Source organism: Sesamum indicum, linkage group LG4, assembly GCF_000512975.1.
Source record: "Sesamum indicum cultivar Zhongzhi No. 13 linkage group LG4, S_indicum_v1.0, whole genome shotgun sequence".
In the NCBI taxonomy this organism is placed as follows: Eukaryota; Viridiplantae; Streptophyta; class Magnoliopsida; order Lamiales; family Pedaliaceae; genus Sesamum; species Sesamum indicum.
In genome coordinates, this window is record NC_026148.1 from 374,665 (window position 1) to 401,518 (window position 26,854).

General features: G+C 37.3%; 7 protein-coding genes across 15 annotated transcripts in view; 3 read left to right on the plus strand and 4 right to left on the minus strand.

Moving 5' to 3' along the window:
- LOC105159667 lies at positions 6,606 to 8,931 on the minus strand. 2 transcript variants are annotated; one of them, XM_011076806.2, is made up of 3 exons: positions 8,652 to 8,930; positions 8,186 to 8,431; positions 6,607 to 8,070 (listed from the first exon to the last, which is right to left on the minus strand). In XM_011076806.2, exon 3 carries the CDS (start codon positions 7,967 to 7,969, stop codon positions 6,875 to 6,877), a length of 1,095 nt encoding a protein of 364 aa, XP_011075108.1. In that variant the 5' UTR covers positions 7,970 to 8,070; positions 8,186 to 8,431; positions 8,652 to 8,930; the 3' UTR covers positions 6,607 to 6,874. The 2 variants fall into 2 exon arrangements, with proteins under 2 accessions (XP_011075106.1, XP_011075108.1); XM_011076804.2 differs by having other exon boundaries at positions 6,606 to 8,431; positions 8,652 to 8,931.
- On the minus strand, positions 10,148 to 12,334 carry LOC105159669. 2 transcript variants are annotated; one of them, XM_020693182.1, is made up of 4 exons: positions 11,912 to 12,334; positions 11,618 to 11,688; positions 11,010 to 11,092; positions 10,148 to 10,896 (listed from the first exon to the last, which is right to left on the minus strand). In XM_020693182.1, the coding sequence occupies exons 1-4, from the start codon at positions 12,083 to 12,085 to the stop codon at positions 10,370 to 10,372; spliced, it is 855 nt and encodes a 284-aa protein (XP_020548841.1). In that variant the 5' UTR covers positions 12,086 to 12,334; the 3' UTR covers positions 10,148 to 10,369. The 2 variants fall into 2 exon arrangements, with proteins under 2 accessions (XP_020548841.1, XP_011075109.1); XM_011076807.2 differs by having other exon boundaries at positions 11,618 to 11,694; positions 11,912 to 12,333.
- LOC110011917 lies at positions 14,144 to 14,949 on the minus strand. The gene is made up of 2 exons (XM_020693564.1): positions 14,492 to 14,949; positions 14,144 to 14,342 (listed from the first exon to the last, which is right to left on the minus strand). Exons 1-2 carry the CDS (start codon positions 14,879 to 14,881, stop codon positions 14,295 to 14,297), a joined length of 438 nt encoding a protein of 145 aa, XP_020549223.1. The 5' UTR covers positions 14,882 to 14,949; the 3' UTR covers positions 14,144 to 14,294.
- Positions 15,609 to 16,518, plus strand: LOC105159772. The gene has a single exon (XM_011076957.2). It carries the CDS (start codon positions 15,685 to 15,687, stop codon positions 16,402 to 16,404), a length of 720 nt encoding a protein of 239 aa, XP_011075259.1. The 5' UTR covers positions 15,609 to 15,684; the 3' UTR covers positions 16,405 to 16,518.
- Positions 17,410 to 20,811, plus strand: LOC105159670 (transcription termination factor MTERF4, chloroplastic). Of its 3 annotated transcripts, none has more exons than XM_011076808.2 (2): positions 17,410 to 17,613; positions 18,505 to 20,811. In XM_011076808.2, exon 2 carries the CDS (start codon positions 18,532 to 18,534, stop codon positions 20,104 to 20,106), a length of 1,575 nt encoding a protein of 524 aa, XP_011075110.1. In that variant the 5' UTR covers positions 17,410 to 17,613; positions 18,505 to 18,531; the 3' UTR covers positions 20,107 to 20,811. The 3 variants fall into 3 exon arrangements, with proteins under 3 accessions (XP_011075110.1, XP_011075111.1, XP_011075113.1); XM_011076809.2 differs by having other exon boundaries at positions 17,410 to 17,563; XM_011076811.2 differs by having other exon boundaries at positions 17,410 to 17,558.
- On the plus strand, positions 21,488 to 25,913 carry LOC105159671. Of its 5 annotated transcripts, none has more exons than XM_011076816.2 (8): positions 21,488 to 21,685; positions 22,713 to 22,976; positions 23,120 to 23,351; positions 23,528 to 23,673; positions 23,799 to 23,886; positions 23,973 to 24,119; positions 24,700 to 24,781; positions 25,334 to 25,470. In XM_011076816.2, exons 2-7 carry the CDS (start codon positions 22,726 to 22,728, stop codon positions 24,778 to 24,780), a joined length of 945 nt encoding a protein of 314 aa, XP_011075118.1. In that variant the 5' UTR covers positions 21,488 to 21,685; positions 22,713 to 22,725; the 3' UTR covers position 24,781; positions 25,334 to 25,470. The 5 variants fall into 5 exon arrangements, with proteins under 5 accessions (XP_011075118.1, XP_011075115.1, XP_011075114.1 ...); XM_011076813.2 differs by lacking the exon at positions 24,700 to 24,781 and adding an exon at positions 25,569 to 25,913 and having other exon boundaries at positions 21,489 to 21,685; positions 22,697 to 22,976; positions 25,334 to 25,483; XM_011076812.2 differs by lacking the exon at positions 24,700 to 24,781 and adding an exon at positions 25,569 to 25,913 and having other exon boundaries at positions 21,489 to 21,685; positions 25,334 to 25,483.
- The window catches only part of LOC105159773 (metal tolerance protein C2), a 5,320-nt gene continuing 4,169 nt past the window's right edge, over positions 25,704 to 26,854 (minus strand). The window contains exons 9-11 of the mRNA XM_011076958.2: positions 26,832 to 26,847; positions 26,602 to 26,691; positions 25,704 to 26,498 (exon numbers count right to left, since the gene is read on the minus strand). Coding sequence (XP_011075260.1) covers positions 26,397 to 26,498; positions 26,602 to 26,691; positions 26,832 to 26,847 — 208 coding nt within the window. The 3' untranslated portion in view covers positions 25,704 to 26,396. The remainder of the gene's footprint in view (positions 26,499 to 26,601; positions 26,692 to 26,831; positions 26,848 to 26,854) is intronic.

Sequence of the window (26,854 nt, forward strand, 5' to 3'; positions counted from 1 at the left end):
ACATATATATACATAAGCTATAATGATGATGATTCAGTAATTGATAAAGCTAGACCCCAAAAGCACATGATAAAAGTAATTATAATTAATGATATGTTGGCTAAGTATGAAAGCTATATATAGAAAAGACAGCTTCTCATGCAATAGAAGCATCTCTTTTATTTTTATTTTTTATTTTTATCCCCTTAAGAGAGAGAGAGAGAGAGAGACAACATGATTAGGTATTTGTCATGCTTTTATTGAATTATAACTATTTAATTACAACTACATATAGAGAGAGGTATATGTAATGTAGATGTAGTAATAATTATGATGAGAATAATGATTAGCATCATCACATATTCACATGCATGCCTTTCCACCTTTTAATCAACCTGGGATGCTCTTTGCTGCTCCCAAAGCAAGGGACAAGAACCCTACAAATATCGCCTCCTGTTTTCATGTTGCTCTATAATCTGCTATTATATGTATAATTTTTTTTAATAATGATGTAGTATATATAAATGCATGTCTCACATAATCATACTACTTCTACGCATTTGTCCCAATAATTGTAAGGCTAGAGAGAGAGAGGGAGAGTTAATTTCCTTTTAAAAAAAAATATTTTGTCGAATTACATCATTATTTTTTCAATTAAAATAAATATTTAAAATGGTTAAAAAAACTATTAATTCAAACTTATAATATTCGTATTGCTATAAGTAAGACTCGAATATGCTACCGTTTTAATTTTGAAGTCTCAAGGCTGTCAATCTTATCATTTATTAAAAATAACTTACAAATTCAAATTACAGTATTTTCATTTATTAGGTTTGACTGAATATTATTGATGCCTATAAAAGTCTCGCATGCCAATATGCAAGTCCCTGCCAAAAGTCAAAGTCCATATCACATGGTGCTCACAGGTAGCCTAGGTGGCATCCGCATAGTTACTCTAAAGGCACACCTCACAGAATCAGGTAAGGATCAACAAGTCCCTCGAGAGACGTGGCGCCTACAGTTAAAAGTAAATTATAAACCCTAAAAGCTTGGACTCCGGTTGGGATCAGAAGGTGTATCCTCAATCACCTTTCTGAAATTCAGGAAGATATCCTCATCCGTAGCAGGCTCCAACCGCCCCAAAGAATCGCAGGCCTCCAACCTCCAAGAGATAACCCTCTATAGAAATCGGGGAGATCTTTTCGGGACTTTCACTGAATTCATTGGGGATTCAAGCCTTTCAAATCACTTTGAGATCATACTCCATCAAATCCGTGATATTTTCTAATCAATTTATGGTTGCCTATAAATAGAGAGCTCCCCCAACTAGAGAAAACAACTTCTACCTTTAGACTACAACTTGAGCCTACATACTACAACTTTTATCTTCAAATTACTACTTTAGCTAAAAGAAATATTGTAATTTCGTACTTAGAGCTTTACTTTAACATCAATCTCTTCTTTGTATACAAAAACAAGAATATAACACTCCTAATTCACTCATTTACACTCTTTTCTCTCCTAGCAGTTTATTTCACTATATTTACTCCTAGTTAACTCAAGCACTCTTTTTTGCTCACATCTTGGCGCCGTTTTCGGGAACACCGACCAAGATGTGATAAGAATAGAAGCTACTAATATCGAAGCTAACACCTGCTTAGACACCGCTTCTTGAAGATGATCCCTCTCCTATTGGAGGACTCCCACTAGATGATTACTACCTCTGTTCAGGTCTTAACTTCAGCAGTTCCACCATTATCATCACATAATATACTGTCCCTATTAACCTAATTTTTTAATGTGCAAGAAACTTTCGGACAGGACCTCCCCTCTGGGAGAAGGTAGGAGCATCTACTCTCGTAAGAGGGTACCTCCGGCTACTGGAGGGCCCACATTGATAAGCCTCAGCAAGAACTCCTAGGCTTGTAGAGATGTGTCTTAGGGGTCCCCTTAGGCGAGAAATAGGGTACTCCCTTTAGCTAGAAAAATATTGACATCCGAGCTTCCCTCAAAGTGTATTTACATCATTTTAACTTAGTGGTCCTAGAGGTCTTTTTTCCTACCCCCAATGTGATAACATGTGCTTTCTTGTAAGGATTTTAGGATGAGAACTTCTCTATTCCTGTAGTAAAAAACCCTCATCCATGGACCCCTTGAAGCGCTCCTTTGTGGGGGGCACTCTAGACATCCTTGAGTAGGCATCCAAGCCCTTCTTCGAGCTTGTACCTAGGTCTTTCTCCGAGGAGGCGCACAAACTCTATCTTGTTCAGGCACAGAAAGCCATGTCTTTCATACAGGCACAAAAAACCCTACTTTAAGCAGATACCTTATCGCTCCTTTGGCGAGGCCCCAAGTCTTGCTTTGAATAAGCACTCTTTTGAGGAGACACACAATTCTTGATCCGTGTAAGCATAAAAGTCCTATTCGTGATAGACACGTCTCTATTATTAACATTTTCTTGCAAAAGAATAAAACCACACCCGAGTATGCACAAAAGGCTGCCATCAAGCTTTTCTCATGAAGACTCATAAGATTTGTTTCAAACAGACACCTTTAGAAAACCCCAGCTCCATACAGGCATAGAGTAAACTCTTCTTTTTTTTTAAGCATGCTTATACTACTAACATTTCTTTGTACGAATGCTCCTGAATTCTGATCCGTGCTCCATTACCAACCTCACACCATGCTCCTACTATAGCCAACCCTCTAGTACTGAGGGTGTTCCGCCATGTGAGAGATGGTCTAGAGCCGAGTCTTGCATTGAAGAAATATTTCGCACTATGCAAGCAGCCAACCAGTGATTTCGTGTTCTAGATGCTTCTCCATGCTTGTTTGGCAAGTAGGGCATTATTAAATACCACAAGTTGCCGAAATCCCAACCCTGCAGACCCCTTACTCATGTACAACTTTCTCCAAGCAACCCAGTGTGCCCTACTATTGCCTTTATTATTCCACTAAAAATTAGCTATCATGCTTTCTGATTCACACACAAAGGTGAGAGGCAATTTGAAGCACGACATGGCGTAGGAGGGAATAGATTGAATCACCGTTTTAATTAGGATTCCTTGCCTGCCTGAGATAAAAACTTGGAGTTCTAGCCCTGGATGAGATTCCAAATTTTAATCCGGATACCATCAAACATCTCCTTTTTGGATCGTCCCCATACTGTAGGCAATCCAACATACTTGTCGTATTTTGGGACTGCATCATCATCAAGTTCAGCACCAAGTAGCCAGCAAGCTGTGGCAGGAACGTTGCTACTCAAGACTATGCAAGATTTAGCGAGATTCACCTTTTGAACTGAAGCAGCTTCGTACCTGCATAAATGTGGGATATCGCCTGCATAGCTCCAACAGTAGCCTCACAAAAAACTAGAGTATCATCAATGAATATTAAGTGAGAGATACATGGAGTAGATCTAGATATTCGAATCCCCTTAATGACCTTAATATTCTGAGCATCACAAAAAAGACAATTCAACGCCTCAATACAAAATAGGAACAGGTAAAGGGACAAGGGGTCCCCTTTGCGGAGTCCCCTTTGTGGACACACATGACCAAACTCCTCACCATTTAAAACAAGTGAATAAGAAACAGAAGACACTAGTAACATGACAAAACGAACAGAGCGATCAAGAAATCCTAACCTGATCATCATGCTTTCCAAGAACCTCCATTCTACCTTGTCATAAGCTTTGCTCGTATCGAGTTTGATCTCTGCATACCCTGTCTTATCCCCTTTCTTGGACATCAGGTCTGGGTGATTTGAAAGGGAACATCTACGAGATGGATGCCACAACTTCAGATTCTGTAAAGGGCTCTTTGAGCGTCTGGTTCATATAAGAGGTAATCTTAGATTAAACAGTTCTAACCACGTCCTCAATGACCTTAGGGTATTAAAATATTATGAGATGATGTCCTAGATATCCAACTTCTCATAACTCCAATCCCCTTGTTCATTCCAAAGTTTATCGATAGAAGTCCTCTTAAATTTGTAAGATGCAAAATTATGTAAAAAAACTTGGTATTTCGATCCCCTTCTCCGAGCCATTCGGCCTTTCCCATCTGTTTCCACATAATCTTTTCCTGAGCCAAGCACCGCTCAATCTCATTTTTGCAGTCTCGAATTTCTATGAGAATATCAGTAGTAGGTGTAATTTTCTGGAGCTTCTCACTATACGTTCCTCAATGTATTTAATCTTCTTATGAAAATTACCAAAGGACTTTTTATCCACTGGACAAAGCCAAGCCGATAGCTCCCAAATTTCTAAAGAGTCCTCTCTGTATTATCAGAAACAAAGCTACTCCAAGCATCCGAAACATCCTTGGCACAATCATATTGTGTGTTTGATGGTCTGTATGAAGGAGCAACGGAGAGTAGTTTGAACCGAGAGTCAGGAGGTGCGTCACTTATGAACTAATTAATTAAGATAATAAATTCATGATTGACACAAATTAATGTTTGACTCTTTTAAATACACAAATATTAATTAATTATCAAATAGGAAAAGAATTAATACTATTAATTAATTAATCAATTAATATTAATTTTCAGCATGTAAATGATAAGAATGATTCCCCACCAAAAATAGGTGGGTAAAAGGAAAAGATTGATGATGATGAGGTAAAGGGCAAAGATTGAAAATCTTTCCCTGACTTTTCTTGCTTTATTAAAAGGCAATTTAGCAAAAATAAATAATAGAAAATGACAATTTTATTTTTTTCTTGGCAATGATGAGTTTATTTTTTGACCAAGTTCCCTTAGCACATACGCCTTTCCTCGTGTGGTCTATAGTCAATCATGATAATTCTTTTTTCTTTTTTAAAAAATAAAATAAAAATTCCTAATTTATGGCCAGCCATTTCAACCCTTTTCTTCTACTCTTCACACTTTTAAGGCAAAGCATTTTAACTCCATCATCATCATCATCATCATCTTAACCACTTTGTTAATTTCCATCATTGTTGTAATCTCCAATGTCATCATAATCATGTGTGACTTTAAGATAAGGACAACCAATTCCAAAAATCCAAGGTAATTATATGTAAACCTAAAATCTCCATCATAATTATTATTTTTTTCAACTTTAACCAAATTATTTAAATTAAATATATTAATTTATGTTTGTGTCGTGCCCATCAACGATCATTACTATTTAATATAAATTTTAATTTAATCAATCGATATACAATTAAACTTAATCAAACAGATCATAATCAATAATTTGGGATGTCGATTAATCTTGAAATGATTTATAAGTATTGGTGGGAGACAATTAATTGTGATATGATCATTGCTTAAATGAATAAAACCAGATGTGTAAAGCATAAAAACCAAGAATTACTACTATTAATCTAGTTAATTAATTAGTGAAGATCAAACCAACAACACTAATTGCTAATTACATGCCTAATAATTAAGAGCCCACACATTATTAGGCAGCCACTCAAGTAAAATTAGTGAATTATGGATGCATTATGGCATTAAATTTTGACTAATCATGACATTATATAGTTAACCCTAGAAATGAAAGTGAAGAGTACCTATGACGACAAAATTAATTAAACCAACAAAAAATTATTAACTTTGGTGTAGCATTTAATGACCTATATGTATATATATATATATATATATATGTAAAATACACTTTTTTCCTCAAAAACTGGAAAATGGATTATTAGAGGGCATTTGCAATAATTAATGTTACGTTTGCTCTAATTAATTTAAGGTAGTGTTATTGGCACTACCGGCGGCCGACTCCCCACCCCCACCCCCACCTTCGCTGCCTCACCCACTACTTTTGTGTGCTGATTATTAAGAGGGTTTAATGAGAAGATCCCCATCTAAGATTTTTCTTTTTCAAATGAAGAACTGAATTCTATATATTTACCCTCTCTAATTTGAAACAGTTTATCTCATTTTACCTGTTTAATTTTTCTTAGTAAACTTCAATGGATTTGCATCACTGAAGGAATATAATTTTTCAATGATGTATTAGATTAGTGGTTGAGGTTAAAATGGAGGTCTCATAAATAAATTTGAAAATTTTAGTTCAAGTCTACCGGACGTATGAGTGTTTTTTTCATTTTATATGGGTTATTGAAATACAGTAATATTTATGTATTGATTGAATTATTGTAATTAATTATTTACTATTCTTAAAATATTGATTGAATTGATAAACTGTTAAGATAAAAAAAAAATAACTATATATATATATATATATATAGTTAGATACTGTGATAGGGAAAGTTTCAAGTATCACTAGTTAAATAATTTGAAACACAAAATAATCTAGAATCTGTTTGTAATTTTGTTTGACAAGACAAGGAGTGGATCGAACTTAAGAAACGATTTATTACAACTTTGATTTATGGGTTAAATAGAAGTTCAAAAGCCCAGATCAAGAAGCTGATCCAGTTTCTACTTGTGTCTAGGCCAGCCTGTTGTTCATGTATGTTAACCTTGTTTTCTTCACCACTTGGGCTTGGAACATTTCCTACAGTAACCAGGCCGAATGTCAACACGAGACATGTATCCAAGGCCCCGGAGTCCAACCCTCTTATAAGAATTCGGACCTCTCTATTAGCTCCACATATCAAGATAAAAGTAGCAGTAACAGCATGTAGTATTTGCAATTTTCGGATGAAACCATGTGTCTGAAATGATCAAAACTCAAGAGATCATCTAAGCAGATTCACAGGACAAGGTTTATTTATAGATTCAACTATTAATCTAGTGATGAAAATTTGAAAGGTTTTTAGAGTTTACAGAATGTAGCAAGGATGTAATGCCTTGCAAGATCCGATACGAAGCGACTAGATAAAAGGTACTTTAAACGTGCCTAAGATGTCTAGGTTCTTGTGGTTTTCCCTAAACCTATGAGTGTCTTGATTCAGTTCAATCTCCGCCTCCTAGATGCACCGGAATCGCCACTATCAACATCTGAAATTCTTGCTGCATCGTCTCTTCTTGAATAATAATCAAAACGGGCTAGTATGGAGTCGATTTCAGCTGTATTGTCCACGGTTTGGCTGTCAGAGTGTATAATACCAGCAATACTGGATATAGAATCCTGATCATCAGAACGAGGCCGACCTCTTCGTAATGGATTGCTGACAAAATGGGATTCGACAAATCTTTCAGCAGCTGGGCTCCCAGCAGAGTTTACGCCAGATGTAAGGTCAGAAAATGTAGCTGCTACAAGAGAATTCCTTCTGCTAATACGTGACATTGATGAAAGCTGGCCATTATCCGTGGCCTCGTCATTAGGCGGGCTGCTTTCAGTTAAGCCGACTGCACCATCAGACGGCACTTGAGGAGTGTGTTCTCTGTTCCATCTTGAAACAAATGCACCCATGAGCTCCAGTACATCATCCACCTCATGAGTTCGAACCCTGCTCTCAGCCTGCTCGACTCCAGTAGAAATCCCAAGAGTTCGGCTCCAGATCTCAACACGCTGGGCCTGGGGCCTGACAGGAATCTTCATCAGATTGCAATCCACATTTGGCTCCTGCATATCATTACCCCGCCCGTAAATCGGGGTCACATTCTTTACCGTGACCTCCCCCTTGCAAACAGGACATTCCTTGGCATCTGAGTGATGATGCAACCACCGATAAAGACAGGACCAGCAGAATAAATGACCACAACAAGTAACAACAGGATCCCTGGCCAAATCCAAGCATATGTTGCAATCAAAAAAGCTACTTTCTTCACCATTATTTTTCCCATCATCATCCTTCTTATCAATACCGTCATTTTCCACATAAGCATTGCCATTCTCCAACACTTTTGTCAATTCAATAGGCCTTTCCTCAGTAGTAACACTACCCTCACCCGTCTGCTGTTCCATTCCTCCAATTAATTCCCGTCCCAGGTTTCTTGTTTCAGGCTGGACGGGAAGTTGCCTCCCCAAGGACCGTCTTCGGCTCCTATGCCTGAAAATTCCCCTGGCCCTCGGAACAGGCAACCAATTGTCCAAGTTCATCAAAACATTAGTATAAGTTCCAGATCCTTGCTCACCACCATCACTTGCATTATCAAGAGGTCCCACATTGAGATCAATGTTCACCACATCAAGATTTTCCCCTGCCATTGAAAATTCACCTATTCAAACCTAAACCAAACTCCAACCTTCTGCCTAACTTTCTGACTAAATTATAAACAAATGACCCCACCAAAACAATTCCTACTGTTATATTACCTCGAAAATCTATGTACTGATCCTAGATAACCAAGCCCAAATTTTCTCTATATGTAATTTGAAGTTAAAACCAAACTGGAATCAGAAGGCTTTTTAATAATGCTAACAAGAATCCAATGCGCAACTTCAACCCTCAAAAGAACTGAAGACCCAGAATTGCTTCTGCCTCTGGCCAGCCAAAGAGGGGGAAAAAAACGCCCAGCCTTGCTAGGCGAGCCAACCAAATAAAAACCCACAACTTTATCACTGGAAAGAGCAAAAGAAACAAAAGGGTCAGTGAGATTATAACCAAAGAATCAATATTCTCTAATCTACACACACAACACGTACTATTCAACCCCCCCCCACACCAAATAATATAAAGGGCTCCTCCATCTTTACTTAGACAAGAGCCAAAAGATTCAAACTTTACACTACAAAGACATCATCATGCCAATCAAACAGTACAATAAGCAGAGAGAGTGACCTTAGAGAAAAAGAAAAGAAATATAGAGGTTTGCGGTTATGAACATAGGTGATTCATTGTATTATGAAGTCGTTGAGATGGAATTTCCCAAGAACTATTTTTCCTACTTTTTCCGTTGATGATTAAGAGAGATTGGGATCTTGTTCCACTTTTACGGGGATTTGGAATTGGAGCGTTGAGAGAGAGATAGAGAGAGTTGTATTGGGTTCAAACTCAGAAAGCAATAAGCAATGGGGAAAGAGAGAGAGAGAGAGAGAGAGAGTCATCTTCCGCAACCGCAAGTAGTAGTGATTTCGTTTGCAGCTGGAGACCAGTGTGGTGGGTGGGGTGGGTCCCATCTCAGTGCCATATCAGCATAAAAGCAGAAATGCTGCCCCAGGGAGTGGGCCCAGCTTTTCCAGAGACACATGAATTGGGCTTAACAAACCAAATCAGTAAGGTCATATTCTTCAAATTGGGCTTTGCCTAATAGTTGAGCCCAGGCCCTATTAAAAGAAAAGGTTCTAGCTAGGCAAAAGAAGATTTTTCTAATACTTCCTAATGCTCTTTTCTTTCTTGACATTGAATGGATAGTGAATTCAACGTTTTAGGTAAGCAATTTTCGGAGTCAATAAGGAACAAGAAAAAGTAAATTAAAGGGCCATAATTTCATAAGGTGTGGGGCATGCAACCTGGTACAAAATAAGGGGTTTTAAATACATTACAATTCATTCACATTTGTTCTTCTATAGTTTCACAACACTGCCTACGTATATATATATATATGTTTGGGATCCTATGTCTCAACGAATCTTTGTTTTCTTAAGGCGGTAGTAATATAAACATCATTAGGAGAATTCTTTTTAATTCTTGTATAACGTTAAGAAACTAATCTTAAATAATTTTGTTTTATGATAGTTTAAACTTCTTTTAGATGAGATAGTTGTTTATAATATAATATGACATCAGAGTCTTGTTAACACTACGTATTTATGAAAAGAAATATTTCACGGGTTGGATTTGCACGTGAGATAGATGTATAATTAGATGTTAATATAATATTCATGTATAACCCTTACAAAATTAGTAATAAATGTGATTTCTTGAAAAAAAAATTTATAGATAGTATATATATATATATAATTGACTGATGAAAATTGAAATGTATAATTATACACATATATTATTACATGCATATTTTATGTGGGAAACGAAGTAAAAGCATTGAGGATGTAGTGCAAGAAAGAAGAAAATTTTGAGCACATAATGATACATGGTTAAGTCATGTTGATTTTAAACTTCTTCAGTGACATGAAATGACAGTCATTTGCTGTTTCTCTAATTAACATTTGCAATTACTTAATTCTTGTTTCTGAGGGGATCTGCATACAGATTATTCACTTAATGGCACAAAAAATATCACTACAATATAATTTAATCAATCACATCACAAATATTATATATTATACCTAATATTAGTAATTATGTTTAAATATCAAGGACTAATTAATGTGACAATATATTAATTAATTTCAATTTAATCAAGCTCAATACAAACTGAAGTTTCTTCATTACAAGACATGCAATTCATCTAACAATCGGACATGCATGCATGTTTTTCATTGATTAAATTTAGTACATGCAAAAAGGCTCATGTTTTCTACTCTTTTGCCACTTCAAATTTTGATTGCCATTAACTAACTATGAATACTACTATATATATATATTGATGATCACCATCAAATTTGGCTTAGCAAGCTGCTCATCGATCTAGCTTTAACCACACCAACCTTTGTCCTTTTCTTGGTGACCATCGGCGGTGGAAGCGTCATCTGTTTGTCAGAGCAGTCTCCATCAGTAGTACTTGGCGATGGTGGTAATGCACTCCCACCAGCATCCACGCACCGCCGCACATGGGCCATGCTTCTCAGCCTCCCTTTTCCCAAGTGATGCTCACAGAGAGAGTAGCCCACAAGCGTCGGCTGGCAGCACCGCCACCCCCGCCCATTTACACGGCTGCACCGGGACCCTTCCATGATCACATTCCCCCTCTTGTTCTTCTTTGGGCCACCACCGCCACTTGCAGAACTACTAATCCCATTTTCCTCTAATTTCATCACTGGTTCTTGATTATGATCACCACATTTCTTGTTAGTTTTCGACTTCATTTTTGCACTGATCACTGTATCCTGTTTTGGATTTCTCTCGAAGCTCCCTTTTCGCTTCTTCAACGGAACTAACTTACAGTCTCCTTCACACCAACTCTCTTGATAGTTTACATGCACGTTTTCCAGTGCAAATTAACCCCAAAAATATATACATTCCATGGAAATCAACAAGTGAATATATATTTATAGTAAGAAATTAATAGCTAATTACCTTGATGAGCTGAAGAAGATGATGGGGGCGGGTGAGTTTTGTTAGCACCTAATTCTTCTCCACCACAGATGCTAACTATTTTCCTGATGAAATTATGATGAGAATGAGGTGGAAATGAACATGATCATGGAAAATTATGTGTGTGGAGAAGAATATATATGAATATGAGCTGGGGACCAGCATATATCCCCATGCTAACATGCACCACATGGGGATGTGGTATTGTTTTATTCTCCAACACAAAAAGGAATTAGTCAAAAACACATGTATATGGGAGAGGAGAAATTATATAGGTTTATGCAGCAGATTAGATGGGGATGGGGTGGGGTGGGGTGGGGAGGGTATGGAAGGTAGCCAAAGTTGATATAAAAACACCAAAAGAAATAGTTTTTTCCACTTAGAGTATGCATTTTATATGAGGGTTAGATCAAGAAAAACTCAAGATCAGTCTCTCTCTCTCTCTCTCTCTCCCCTTTCTTTCACCTTTTCAAGCTTTTACTGGCTATATATAAGAATTCATCCTTCTTTTCCTTTTTACTAGGTACAAGGATCCATGAAAGAAGAGAAGTAACAACATTATTTACTTACTTTTTTCTTTACATTCTTACCTGATATCATTATTACAACTCTTCTTCTCTTCCAATTCCAATCTCCATTTCTCATCATCTCCAAACACCTCCTGCCACTGCCAGAATATAATCAAATATATATAAACAAGAATTTAGAATTAAAACCAAGAATTGTATTTAAAGTCGTGCTTCATGATGTGCCCTCGGTGCAGCATTTCTTGCTGCAAGTTGCAAACTTTATCCCCCACCAGAAAACAAGTACAAGTTTATTTCACACACAACACACACTAAAGATGTGTTTTTTAATTTTTGGCAACCCATTAAAGATTTTACCTTTTGCTTCATCTTCTCTTGAGTTTCATCGTTTCTATGGGAAGCCCATCTGCCGGTCGCCATGCTTTGACCAAAGGGCTGATCGGGTGGCGCCGCCTCTGATCGGTGGAGCTGGAGATCTGAAAGAGGTGATATAGGGATAGAAGATGGTGCCAAACGCTTTCTGATCCTCATGGTCTGGTGATAAAGATGTAGAGAGAGATACACATACACATATGAGATTGTGTATGTGTGCAAGGAAATAATGGAAGAAAGAAGACTGTTCAAAGACCAAGAGAGGGTCACATAAAACACATGCCCTCAAGAAATATTTTTTGGCTTTGATGATATGCCTTCACCTCTCTCTTTCTCTCTCTGAAATTGTATTGTTTGCTTTGTGTTTCTCTCTCTAACTTTAATTTGTTGCACCACACACACTCACACACTGCACCATACACATGAGGATATAAGTCTATGAGGTGGGGAGAAAGGGGAAAAGGGACTACAAAGGAAAATAGAAAGTAGAATTTTCTTGGAGATGGCACGTGTGGGGGCTGGTGAGGCACATGCACGGGAGGTGGTCCGGGTGGGGTGGTGGGTCACCGGCTACCGGGTTGAGGTGGAAAGGAGAGACAAGTACGGACAGTGACAGCGTGGAGGGTGTGTTCGTGGGACAAAGAGTACATAATGATGAGATATTTGGGGTTGTTTTGCGATTTTAAGGGTCTTTTGGGGGCAATATTAATTATGGCTTCACTTCCTCAACAACCCATATCAATATGTTTTCCTCATTGTTCGTGGCTTTTAATTATTTTATGCCACCCAATCTTTCTCATAATTCACATTTTAATACCTGCATATGGATTTTTCTTTACCACAAACAACTTTCTTTCCACCAATTCAATAATAAAACTCCTACAAAGATCTTTGACGCCAAAAAGTTTTTTTAAAAAAAAAAAGAAAAGAAAAAATTAAAAAAAAATTATAATAAGATATTGGGCCGTACTATGACAATGTAGGTCTATAATCTAGTCCGATCTGTACAAAAACACACATGTCAGATCTTTTATAGACTTGAGCTACTTGATAGACCAACATTTCTGCAAGCTTAAAGATGGGGACCTGCAAAACCAATGTTAGCATTCCGACGTTTAAGTCAGTATCCAATACTGAAAAGAGAAAATATGAGGATGAAATAACACATTATGATGAAAAATTGCGAATAAGAATGAATGTGTCTGGTACAAATTGCTTATGAATGCTTAGACCGTCCTCCTTACTTAAGGGGGATGAACTAGGTTTTATAGCCGAAGTGGTGAGAAGATTGGCCTCCAAGGGAGTTGGGGAGGTGGTTGGTAGTGGATAAGCCTCCTTTAAATCTTAATCTTGTTGTTTGGAGAGGTAAAAAAAGGGTCTAATTAGGTTAGGAGACTTCAGTGAATTGAAAGTCCTACTCTTCCAGAGGTCTGTCCTCTTGAGCCATCATATCCCTCTCCCAATGGCGTTTTTACACCTAGAGAAAATACCTAATGGTCTGCCAAGGTGGACTTGAGCTTTTTGGGCCTTCAGTAAACAAGAGAAGGCCTTCACTTTCTTAGGCCACAATTGGAGGGAAAACCTATGAGGCCCTTCCGCTTTTTTCTCTTCTTTATGCTTTTTCGATTTGTTATTGAGTTGAAAATTGAATTTGACTTAAACTGTCCATTTAGACCGTATCATAGTCAAAGTAGGCTAAGCTCATATAAACAATCAACCACATATTAGTATTACAGGATGAAAATATTTACACCTCTAATTTATAGTCTGTTTACTTAAATTATCCTTACATTTTGGGTAATTATATATACACTCATCACAGGCGTCATTATTATTTACACAAACTATCACTATTTATATTATACATACACATCCCATGATCATCTACACCATTACACAATCTACAACTTTTTTCTTGTGTCAGCAATGGTTTTCTCTATGATTGTACAAAAGGTAAGGATAATTTTGAATAAACAAACCACAAATTTGGGATATAAATATAATTATCCCTAGTAATATATGTGTTACATAATTAATCACTACTATTGCTCAATTCAAGTTAAAATTTTCGAACAACATAGTTTTTTCCATAGTCCTTGTATTCGAATGGAACATAAACTATGAATTTAAAATTCAAACATCGGTTTAATTATCATTTTGAACTCGACTTGTTTAGGCAGCGATTATATTAATCAAAGGTCAGATGAAGCTCAAACTGATATGAATTTGTATACTGATAACTTATATTAACGTAATCAAATTGAACAAAGTACATAGACTGTATATTACAAAGTAAGGATTCCCTCCTTGATTCAATCCCTTGATTCAATCTCAGCTTCTTCTCTTCCCAGATTCAGGTGGTTTCCCATCAGAAGCACACGAGAATTTTCGACCAAAATGGACGTCTCAGATTCACCTGGAAAATAAGAGAACATCAATTCTCTGTGTATCTGCAAACTTTTTCATGTTAATCATTAAGACAACTTACATGAATCAATAGTTTATCTTTGATTGTACAGTTAATCAGTACTAAACCAACAAAGAAACTATAAGAAGATTTCTTACATTTTCTGCTTTTGTAGTCCGATTTTTCAGTGGCATCCCGTCATTAGTTGCAGTCAAGTTCCTATTCTTGTTGCCTTGGCCTAATTCCTCCCAGACAGGGGAAGGGATGCCGGTCCAGGGCGCCAGGCTCAGCTCTCTCTTGAATTCCCTTTTACCAAAATCACAACTCTCCCTTTTAGCAACTGTTGATGTTTCCTTAGACCCTGGGATCTGAACCTGATGATTCAAAACCTCTCTGCTAGCCTCGATTGTGTTGTCGTCTATCCGTATAGACTTTGTAATATCGATTGAGAAGCATGCATCACTGAAGTTATAACTAGGCAAAGTGAAGTCTTCAGAAATCAGACTTGGCTGATCAAGATTTTTCTCATTGTTTGCCTCGATGCCCATCGTTGTAAGCAACTTGTTCCACTCAGATGTACAAGACTAATTTTAGGAGAACCATATGTTGTTTTCGTTGTGTCTTTTTTAAGTCCAAAGATATCCATTTGTCAAGCATTTACCGATGGAATCAAGAAATTCCTAAAACAACCAACAAGACATAAGCTGCCTACATTAAATATACCAAGGAATGATGACCGATTCTTTCTAGCAGGCCAAACACATATGTTGAGATTTCATATCTTGTAATCAGCTGTCCAATTAAGGTAATTATATACCCCATTTTCAGCCTTATCGTTTACGTTCATCCATCGATTCTCATACGAAGCCACTATCATGTTTTCTTCAATTGGGAAAGAGCTTATAAGTTTTAAAATATACTTCAATTCCTCCTTGACTATTTACTTGTATCCATATACTCTTTCTTGCACATGTTCTTGCCTAGAATCAATTAAGAATGTAAAGTTGACGAAGACCAGCAGTTTTGTCAGGCCTAGATGTGGAAATTTTGCAACATGTAATAAAAAGCAATTAGCAACTAGAGATATTGGTTGACTTGGATGCCTAGTTACCAGTTGTAGCTTAAAGTCAACATACATGCAGCCATATTTGTGTCCTGAAGTTGTAATATGAAGTCAACGCCCAATATTCCCCAATAAACAAGTCTACATGATTACTCAAGCTGTAATATTTATCTCCACCAAATTCCAAACTCATTTGCAAAATTTTGACTCATTAAACTTCTGAGTTGTTTATAAGTACCTTTCTGAATAGAAGCAGACAATTAATAGGGAGGAAAAGAAGAGCAGAAAATGGAGTACAAGCATTTCAGCCACCCGCACACCTTGACCCTCTACAAAGTTCAGCCGGGGCAGCAATTCCAGTGCCACGGCTGCCATTTACCGTGCAACGACTCAGTCTTCGCCTGCTGGAGATGCAACTTCTTCCTCCACGACCACTGCGGGAACGCCAACCGTTACGTCAAGCATCCGTCCCACTCGTTGCACCCCCTTGTGCTCGTCCCCAGCCCTACCTACTGCAGCGGCTCTTTCTTGTGCAACGCCTGTGGCGGGCCGGGAAGCACGTTTTCATATTGCTGCGCATTGTGTGAGGTCGATCTCCACGTCCACTGCGCGTATTTGCCTCCTAAAGTTAGCCACAAAGGCCATCAACATGAGGTGTGTCTCAATTTCAGGCCAATGGATAAGAAGGGGTCTCCTGAATACTGCAAAATTTGCATGAAAGAGTTGAGTCTCAGGCACTGGTCCTACTTTTGTGATAAACCAGAGTGTGATTTTCGGGTACACACGTTTTGTGCAACTAGTGAGGTGAAACCGGGACTGTACCAGGACGATGAGCCAGACGATCAGGTCCAGATTCCGGCTTCAACAGGTAATCAGAATACGTGCGTGTATCAGACACCGGTGACAACTGCTAGCCCTGAGGAGGTTCTTGCTGAGATGTTTCAGCTTCAGATGCAGTTGCAAATGGCTCAGCAACTGAACCAGATTATCAATTCAGCTAAATTTTAGACCTTCAATTTGGTTGTTGTTGGTGGACTAGCGTAGAATAATACCTCATCCACTGATCAGTGGTTGATATGTTGTGCTTTCATGGAATTTTGACAAGTTTCTTCCAATTCAACCCATATTGTTTCTCTTTAATTATTTTGTTATCAGTTTCATCATATTAAAAATTTACTTGTTTGGATGAACAACCAAACTCCAGTTTCCATCTCTTGACTTTTGTTTTTTTGGTTGGTTTAAATTTCACTTAGAGAAATTTTGAACATGTTCAAACTAATGGGAGATTGACTTGTTAAAACTTCTAACTCATGAAGTGAGAAAACGATTTTCCCTCAGGTTTAACATAATTCACAAGAAGATATTTTTAATTTTTCAAATAATAAGAGGTATTAGTAATTATACCAAATTTTATGAGAGGTCGTTGTAATTTACCTTTATTTTTTAAAAAAAATTGAGAAAATAGTGAATACACCAACTCCCGAAAATGTCAATCAAACTAGCATACAGATGTTAACCAAACCAAGTCACAAATTATTCTTCATTTATCAAAATTAATTGAACTAATATCAAGTTAGGAATTGTGATGGTAGCAAATTAAGTCTAGATTTATCCACACATACACATATATGTGCATCATTCAATTTTCAAATTTAATTTAAATTTTTTTTCAGAAAAGAAATCATAAGAATTCATTTGCATGACTCTTCTATGTGTAGAAGCTTATTTTTGCATTTTTATTAATGTTACATCTGAGTTGATGGATTTGAAACTATAGTAAAATATGCTTTGTATTTGTTTTCGATAATTTTATAATTGGGCCAAAAATTGTTGTGGCTATCTCCAGTCTTAACTTGGACCACCCTCAAGTGGTTGTAATTTTTGGGCAGAACATAATACACTACATAATATATTGGGCTGAAATTTCGTTTAGGACAAACGGGGGCCCATTATTTCAAGCCCAAAAAGACGAACGCATTTATCCGAAGAACAAAATTTCAAATCAGTGAAAAAAATCAAAAGAGTTTCTTTCTATCTCTTGCATGATTTCTCCTCCACCGAAAATCCCTTTTCAGTTCTCTCTGAGACTCTGATGCGCAACAGTCCCTGCATTTCGGCGAAAAGATATAATCTGAAATTCAGGAAGCGGAACGAATTCCAAAGTAAGGTGGGGAAATATCTGATATACGGCGAAGAACTTAGCTGCGCTGTGTGCAGGTTTTCTTATAGCTGTGTCTTAGTTTTACTTCTTGAATTTCGAAACCAGTTTCTTATTTTTATTGGATTTTCACTTTAATTTCAGTTTAGATATAGATTTTGGAGTTTGTTGATTTGTCCGTTAGTGATTCCTCCACATTTGTGCGCGGTTTGTTCTTTTAATTGTTCGTAATCAAGAATGCTTTTTCTGAGCTGAAAATTGTGAATTTAATAACATATTTTACCCCAGTTTACAGATTTTTTGGAAGTTTGTGTTAGGCCATTGTTATTGAATACATTGCAAGGGTCCTTTCTTTAGCTGAGATGGTGATGGGATCCAATTGGTGAAATCTGTGTGCAGGGTGGACCCTGTGTATGTTGCACTATTTTAATTTTTCTCACTCGGCACTACTTAATTTAAGTGATAGGTCTAGTTAGCAAAATAGATACTCATCGTACTACTTTAGTCTGTTATTATGATAATTTATAATCGAGTCAACTTAACTTTGCAATAGAAAAGGCATAAATTAGGGAATGATTTAGCCAGTTGGCTGTACTACATCCTGATATGGCCTTGCATTGCTTGGTGAAGAAGTTCTATGCAATGATAAAATTCTATTTTCTCTTTCGCTTCTTCCTGAGTTGGAAGCTTTTGAAACAGGATTTTGCATTATCCCTTATATTATGTTAGCATCTTCTGGTAATATCTGATTTGTAGCAGTTCTTACTAGGCTTTTTTACATCTATGAGTGAATGGAAGTGAAATTCTTTTTTCGGAAATCACAAAAGTGAGCATTGCTTATGCATATGTTTCTTTGCATTTGATTGGGAGTTCGGTATAATTCAAGTCGTTTATAAGATACCATCTGAAGTTCTTGGAAGAAAGTTTCTTATTCTGCTCCTTTAATGCAGAAATTTTGATTGTACTAGTTAAAGGACATGAAGGTTACAAGCTACACTGGCCTTGCTAAACCCAGTTTTTTGCTCGTGCACTATGAGTTACCCGCTTTTGCATTCCACAGATCGCAGATGGTTTCTATCTCGTCTCTATGTGTTTCAAGTAATTGTAAGAAGAGATGTGGATTGGTGATGAAGCTTTATTCATATGTTGCTGGGCAGTCTCATTCATCCACTGCTTCGCATTTATCTTTGTCCAAGAAAGACAGATTTAGTAGGGAGCAGAAAGAAGTTAATCCTGCTTCATTTTATACTCACCCTAGTTTATTACAGATGAAAAGCGAGAGGATTGCTAACCGTGCCCGAGTTTACGAATTCTTGAGGGGTATTGGCATTGTTCCTGATGAGCTTGATGGTTTGGAGCTTCCTGTCACTGTTGACGTCATGAGAGAACGTGTGGAGTTCCTTCACAAGTTAGGACTTACAATTGAAGATATTAATAATTACCCGCTTGTCCTTGGATGCAGTGTGAAGAAAAATATGGTTCCAGTGCTTGATTTCCTTGGCAAATTGGGTGTAAGAAAATCTACTTTTACGGAATTCTTGCGCCGGTATCCACAAGTCCTCCATGCCAGTGTTGTGGTTGACCTTCAACCTGTTGTTAAATATCTTCAAGGGATGGACATTAAGCCTAATGATATTCCTCGAGTCCTTGAGAGGTACCCAGAAGTTTTGGGATTTAAGCTTGAGGGCACCATGAGTACTTCAGTGGCTTATTTGGTTGGAATTGGAGTAGCCAGGCGGGAGATTGGAGGAGTGCTAACTAAATACCCAGATATATTGGGCATGCGGGTAGGTCGGGTGATCAAACCTTTTGTGGAATATCTAGGAAGCTTGGGAATACCATCCCTGGCAGTTGCTAGGTTGATTGAGAAGCGGCCACACATTCTTGGTTTTCAACTTGATGGTAAGGTGAAGCCAAATGTCAAATTACTGCTAGAGTATAATGTTAGACATACTTCACTTGCATCTGTGATTGCTCAATATCCTGAAATCATAGGAATTGACCTTGAATCAAAGCTTCTCAGCCAGCGGGGCTTCCTCAGCTCCATTATTCAATTGACCCCTGAAGATTTTGGGAGAGTCATAGAGAAAATGCCCCAAATTGTCAGCCTCAGTGACAAAGCCATAGTGAGGCATGTGGATTTCCTAAAGGAATGTGGATTCTCCATGGAACAAATGAGAAAGATGGTTGTGGGGTGCCCACAGTTGTTGGCCCTGAATGTTGACATCATGAAACTCAGTTTTGATTACTTCAAATCCACAATGGATAGGCCATTGGATGATTTAGTGACTTTCCCAGCTTATTTCACTTATGGACTCGAGTCTACTGTGAAGCCAAGACACAAGGTTATTGTACGAATGGGAGTTAAATGTTCTCTTGCTTGGCTTCTCAATTGTTCAGATGAGAAATTTGAAGAACGAATGAAGTACGACTCAATTGACATGGAAGATATCGAGGAAGATTCTTCATTTGACCTGAATAGCTTAATGAAACCCAGCACCGAAGACTCTGATTCTGAATATGAGGATGACAGTGATGATGGATATGAGTAGAATTAGCAAAAATGAGTAACAGAAAATGACAATTTTTTTTTCCCTTGGCAATACTGATTTTATATTTTGACCAAGTTCCCTTAGCATATACCCCTTTCCTCGTGTGGTCTAGAGTCAATCATATACGCATTTGTATGCTCTGCGTTGTGCAAGATCGATCTCCATGTGCAGTGCACGTATTTCCCTCCGAAAGTTAGCCTAAAAAGCCATTGACATGACCTCATTTTCAGGCCAATGGATAAGAAGGGCTCTCCTAAATACTGCAATAGTTGCATGAGAGAGTTGAGTCCCAGGCACTGATCCTACTTTTTGTGATAAACCAGAATGTGATTTTCGGAGTCACATGTTTTGTGCAGCTAGTGAGGTGAAACCAGGGCTGTATCAGGACGACAAGCCAGAAGATCAGGTCCATCCAGGTTTCTTCAACATATAATCAGAATACGTGCGTGAATCAGACACAGGTTACAGCTGCTAGTCCTGATTCTTGCTGAGATGTTTCAGGTCCAGATGCCGTTGCAAATGGCTCAGCAACTGTACTAGATTACGAATTCAGCCAAATTTTAGACCGCCTGTTTAAGTTTGGTTTTGGTTGGTGGATTAATGTATGAATAATAATACCTCATAGACTGATCAGTGGTTGATATGTTCTGTCATGGAAATTTGAGAAGTTTCTTCCAAATCAATGCATATTATTTTTCTCTTTAATTACATTTTTTCTGTCAGTTTCATCATATAAAATTACTTGTTTGGATGAACAACCAAAGTCCAATTTCCATCTCTTGACCTTTTCCTTTTTTTTGGTTGGTTTAAATTCGACCCGGTTGATCCAAATATGACCCACGTTCCATTTCAAATTAAGGAAAAGCCTCCCAACAAGAGTTTTTATATTGACAAGACCAAGTTCAAAAGTTTATACAAGTGAAATGAAGACGCCTCCACAACAATATTCGTTCATTCAAATTAAAATTTGATTAAATATAAACTAGTTATAAGACATGTGTAATACATTTATTCTGTTATTGACATATATTTTTAGAGAAAATAATCAATTATACGATGAGTATATTAAGCTTGTTATTTGAACATTAACAATTTCAAGTTCTTTTTTATAGGAAGTAATTTGAAATTGTTTTTTTTTTTTTTTGTTTTTCGAAATCTAAATATATCACAATACTATATCATAATTTGAAATGGGTTGGGCCAAAAAATTGTTGTGGGTTGGACTACTTTCAAGTGGTCATTGATTTTTGGGCCAACAAAAATCCATTACAGAATGGATTGGGTCCAAATTAGGTTTAGTGTACAAGTTTGGGCTCTAATTATTTCAAGCCCAAGAAGACCAGTTGCAATCTTATCCCAAGAGCAAAACTTCAAATCAGAAAAAAGGAAATATCTAAAAAGAGTTTCTCTCTCTTGCATGATTTCTCCTCCACCAAAAATCCCTTTTCAGTCGTCTCTGAGACTCTGATGCGCAACAGTATCCCTGCATTTTAGCCTGAAGTTATAGTCTGAAATTCTAGAAGCGGAACGAATCCGAAAACAAAGGTAGGAAAAATCCGATATACGGCGAAGAACTCAGGTGCGCTGTGTGCAGGTTTTCTTATACCTGTGTCATAGTTTTACTTTTTGAATTTCGGAAAACAATTTCTTACTTTTTATTGGATTTTCACTTAAATTTGGATTAGATATCGATTTTGGAATTTGTTGATTTGTCTGTTAGTGATGCCTCCACATTTGTGTGCGGTTTGTTCTTTTCAATTGTTTGTAATCAAGAATGCCTTTTCTGAGCTGAAAATTGTGAAGTTAATAACATTTTTTTACCCCGATTTATTGCAAGAGGGTCCTTTCTTTAGTTGAGATGGTGATGGGATAATATTGGTGAAATCTGTGTGCAGGGTGGACCCTGTGTACGTTGCAATATTTGTATTTTTCTCACTCGAACACTGCTTAAATTTAAGTGATAGGTCTAGTTAGCACAATCAATACTCATCGTACTACTCACAATTAAAAAGTTAATGTTGGGTTTGATTTGCTTTTAGTTGGTTGTTAGGATCATTTATATTTTGAGTCAACTTAACTTTTCATTAGAGAGGGCAAAACTTAGGGAATGTTTAGCCAGTGGGCTGTAGTAGATCCTGATATGGCCTTGCATTGCTTGGTGAAGAAGTTCTATGCAATGATAAAATTCTGTTTTCTCTTTCACTTGTTCCTGAGTGGTAAGCTTTTGAAACAGAGTTTAAAGTTGCATCTTCTGGTAATATCTGATTGGTGGTAGCTGTTCCTAGGCTTTTACATCAATGAGTAAACAGAAGTGAGATTCTTTTTGCTGAAATCACAGATTGAACATTGCTTAGTGCACTATGTTTCTCCCTTTCAGGTTACTCTGCTTAAAAAGTTGGTCTAGGCTTGTGCAATAGGTTGGTTGAGGAACAAATTTATTGCTGTAATAGCTGTGGTCACATTTATGTCTATATAAATGCATAGACATTGTGCTGGTGACAAACCATGGAGAACTATCTGTTGCTCTTCTTGTACTACTATATCTAGTTTAGCATTTGAAAATCCCAAGTGTAATTCAGAAAATGTGTAGCATTTTCCTGTTGCAGGTTATAAATCAAGATGACACCTGTTTGCCCTTTTATCAAAGCTTCTCGTCCTGATGATGCATCTGGCAAGAAACCCAGTGAAAACCAAAATAAACAGCAGGCAGTCAATGATAACAAGCCTCAACAAGATTCAGCAATTTCACCCAAGTGCCCTTTTGGATATGATTCTCAGACATTTAAGTTGGGTCCTCTCAGTTGTGTGATTTGCCAAGCACTTCTTTTTGAGTGCAGCAAATGCGTACCTTGTTCCCATGTATATTGCAAGTAAGCAAAATGTTCTTGATCAACTGTTCATCTCACACCTTATATCTGAAGTAAATGACTTTCCTCTTTCGGCATATGTTGCTAAATGCCAATAATGCTTTCTTTAAATCCATTTTTATTTTATTTCTGTCAATGAAAACCAGAGCGTGCATATCAAGGTTTAAGGATTGTCCTTTATGTGGTGCTGACATTGAGAAGATTGAAGATGATGTGAATCTTCAGAGTGTTGTTGATCGCTTTATTGAAGGTCATGCAAGGATCAAGAGGTCTCAAGTAGATGCTGACAATGAGGAAAGAGAAGATGATAAGAAAACGGTGATATATGAGGACGTGTCTCTAGAAAGAGGTGCTTTCTTGATGCAACAGGCTATGAGAGTGAGTTTTAAGTTCCTTTCTGTGTCATGCCACGAATGATTCTTGTACTTACCGGGAACAGATCATTACACTCACACTTTCTTCCCACAGAAGATTGCCCAATTAGGAATTTTCTCGAGTTCCCCTTGCTATCAATCCTGTTCTTATGCTATCTGTTATTCTGTTTTTATGTATAGGCACTTCGTGCGAATAACATAGAAAGTGCAAAATCAAGGTTTAGTATATGCGCCGAAGATGTCAGAGAACAATTGGAGAAGATGGGAAACACTCCTGAGTTATGCTCTCAGCTAGGTGCTGTTTTAGGTATGCTTGGTGATTGCTGGTATGTTCTCCCTCTTCATCTTTTTATTGGTCTTGGGCCCTTGGCAGAAAGATTTTTAAAAATTTTGCTTCACGAGTGTTTGTGTAAAATTATTAAATGATAAAACTCTACTTATTTCATGTCAGTCGGGCAACTGGTGATGCTAGTTCCGCAATTTCCTATTTTGAGGAGAGTGTCAATTTCCTTATGAAAGTGCCCAAGGATGATTTGGAGGTAAGCACTTCTAAAATTCAGAATTATTATCCTGAGTTTCTAGAAAATGCTGCTCATTGTAGTGTCTGTTTTTTGAACATGTGCAGATAACACATACGCTTTCCGTCTCACTAAATAAAATTGGAGATCTAAAATACTATGAGGGGGATTTACAGGCTACAAGATCCTATTATTTTCAGGCTCTGGATGTTCGCCGCAATGCAATGAACAATCATTCAAGTGTTCCTTCTCAAGTGAGCAAACTTAAGAAACTTCTAATGCTCTTTCTTGTGGTTGTACTCCTGATAAACCATCGGTTTAAGGATGTAGCTTACAAAAAGAAGAGTTTAAAATAGTTATGATTGTTAATAAGTTCATATGATAATGAAGGTATACATGGTCACTAAGTGATGACATTGATCCTAAGAGTTGTATGGTAACTTTGAAGAAAAATGGTCAAATGGGATCTGATATGATTCTATACAATCTGATTACATAAAAGAGATCTAGGATTAAACAATTTGAAGTGGATCTCTTGTTTTACTCATTTCAGAACAACAGTTTGCCCAATTCAAATATTGAAGGTATACTTGGTAGCTCAGTGATAAAACATTGATCCTAAGAGTTGTTTGGTAACTTGAGGTCAAAGTGGTCATATATGATTCTATACAATCTGATTAGATAAAGAAATCTAGGATTAAACAATTTGAAGTGGATGTCCTGTTTTACTCAGTCCAGAAGAACAGTTTGCCCGGTCCTACCTTTACTTCTCTGAACTTTCTCAATTTGTTATGACCTAGGGTTTTCTTTTCTTTGTTTTTTATTGGCTTGCAGTATGTGTGCAGTCAAGGTCATTGCCTATGGAATATCTATCATCTAGAACATATGTGGCTCTTGTTTATTGTCCAGGGATAAGGTGCTTATATTCTAATAGCATTAATGGAATTTCAGTTCCTTCTTTTTAGCTCTGTTGTATTTGACCGTCTTTATTACTATATTTGTCTTGAGTCTGAACACAGATGAACTTGCCTGTGAAGCTGAAACAGGCTTTATTGCCCTAGAAGCCACAATGAACTACATGGCTAAGCCGCTAAGGAAAGGAACACAGCTTCTAATAAAAGTTTAATTTTGCCGTATGTTGTGGCTTTGGTTTTAGTCTTTCTACTGGTGCTTGTTTGGCTACAACTACCTCCTGTGTCCATACACAGCTTTTTTTTTCACCGGTCAGCTGATTGTTTACATTCACCTTCTTGATTCAAGAACTTGATATTAATACAGGAGTATCTATAATCCAACCAATTTAATCATGGTTCCTTTTTGGCCAAAAGTACGTTTGATCTGCTAATGCATCACCTGTTTCAACATAAATATAAAAACATTAATATGGTGAAAAGGTAGTTAGCAGCTCTGTTTCATGGTTTTCTACTCGTTCCGTGTATTTCTCTTTTGACACTTCTCATAAATCCAGGTTATAGATGTAGCTATATCCCTTGCCAAAGTTGCTGATGTAGACAGAAACCTTGGAAATGAGGATACAGCAATTGCTGGTTTCCAGGATGCCATTAAATTGTTGGAATCGTTAACAGTTAGTGCTGAAGACGCAGGCCTTGAACAACGGGTATGACTTAGTTGTTCTCTACCTAAATATACTTTAGGTAGCGTGGATTTCACCTTTAATTTGATTAAATCCTTCTTGATTACAGCGCCTTTCAGTGCTGGAGTTCGTCAACAGTCAACTCGGAAAGAAATAGAACAATTCTACTATCTGTTTCTTCAATGCATGAAGCATATGAATCAAGGAGGGCATGTGCTATTTGTTTCTGCCCCTGATCCAGGTGTTCTGTAATAAAATTTAGCGAATGTGGACTAGATGCTGTTGTAAATGTCTTATAAATAAGTTGTAGAAACTACTAACACGGGAAATCTTCTGTAATAAACATAGTTGTGCGTTTGGGTTACCATAGAAAAATTGTGAGAGTTGATAGTTTAAGCTAGTAGCTATGTTTCGAAGAGAATGATGATGATGAAAAGTGAGTTTTATTCTGATCTGGCAAGTTGTTTTTTTCATCATCTTTCTTATTCTTGAAAGGGAAGTACTTGTGCTTACACCAGTATACAGGGAATGATTGTCAATTATCATAATATTCTGTCGGTGGCCATTTTTCTCTTAGTGTCTGCTGGGCCAGATATTTTTCGTAGTGAACAGCCATGGAAATTTTACCATCCAAAGAAAAGCGAAGAATCATAGAGATATAAAATTTGTTCTATAATCCTACTCTAGTGTCGTGTCAGTCACAGATGACACTGCCTCCAGAATCAATATTTTGAAAGGTAAAAAATTTTCAATACTTACAAGAAGCAGAAACTAAAAACAATAAAGAAATCTAGTCCTGCTACTTCTGTTGTGTACCGAGTTCAGTTTTCCACAGTTGTATACTGCTCTTCAGATCCTCATATTCAACATAGAAGACTAGCATATGTATTGGTTATTTAATGAGGCTTCGAAAGTTGTCGAAATAAGGAAGTGTGGATCATGCGTAATCCGTTTGTACTGTCAAATCTTGTATCCCGAGGTCATGGTACATGCCATGGACATATTGGAGTATCGGGTAATCATCCATTCCCTGCTTCACCTGTATGCATCCAGCAGTAAAGAGAATGTGTAATTGATATGAGCAAAACATCAATCATATAATCCAGATAGAGATAACATACGAGCTGATCAATAGTCCATACCTGTAGTGAAATTGATCCAACAACATGACCTGGCACCAATTCCCAAAAACGAGCCTGAGAAACCTCTCCAATATCTTCGCGGGAACTTATCTAATGACAAGTAACATGAAAACGTTGCATTGAGATGCAATGCAATTAGGACTTTAGTACTTATATTCGATATTTGAAACTGAAAAATTCCATTTTTCCTCCCTTCACTCAAAAGCTGTTCGATGATAGCCAGATTTTACCTGTCTCCAGCATTTGCTTAAAG

Bases quoted from the DNA above. Each gene is read 5' to 3' on its own strand.
- LOC105159667 (XM_011076804.2), bottom strand. From the start codon at position 8,077: ATGGCAGGGGAAAATCTTGATGTGGTGAACATTGATCTCAATGTGGGA.
- LOC105159669 (XM_011076807.2), bottom strand. From the start codon at position 12,085: ATGAGGATCAGAAAGCGTTTGGCACCATCTTCTATCCCTATATCACCT. The intron at 11,695-11,911 runs GTAAAATCTTTA...ATATTCTGGCAG, and splicing joins AAGAGAAGATGAAGCAAAAG to TGGCAGGAGGTGTTTGGAGA. The intron at 10,897-11,009 runs GTAATTAGCTAT...TAAACTATCAAG, and splicing joins ATCTTCTTCAGCTCATCAAG to AGAGTTGGTGTGAAGGAGAC.
- LOC110011917 (XM_020693564.1), bottom strand. From the start codon at position 14,881: ATGGGCATCGAGGCAAACAATGAGAAAAATCTTGATCAGCCAAGTCTG. The intron at 14,343-14,491 runs GTAAGAAATCTT...CTTATTTTCCAG, and splicing joins GGACTACAAAAGCAGAAAAT to GTGAATCTGAGACGTCCATT.
- LOC105159772 (XM_011076957.2), top strand. From the start codon at position 15,685: ATGGAGTACAAGCATTTCAGCCACCCGCACACCTTGACCCTCTACAAA.
- LOC105159670 (XM_011076808.2), top strand. From the start codon at position 18,532: ATGAAGGTTACAAGCTACACTGGCCTTGCTAAACCCAGTTTTTTGCTC.
- LOC105159671 (XM_011076813.2), top strand. From the start codon at position 22,726: ATGACACCTGTTTGCCCTTTTATCAAAGCTTCTCGTCCTGATGATGCA. The intron at 23,887-23,972 runs GTAAGCACTTCT...GAACATGTGCAG, and splicing joins TGCCCAAGGATGATTTGGAG to ATAACACATACGCTTTCCGT. The intron at 25,484-25,568 runs GTATGACTTAGT...TCTTGATTACAG, and splicing joins ACGCAGGCCTTGAACAACGG to CGCCTTTCAGTGCTGGAGTT.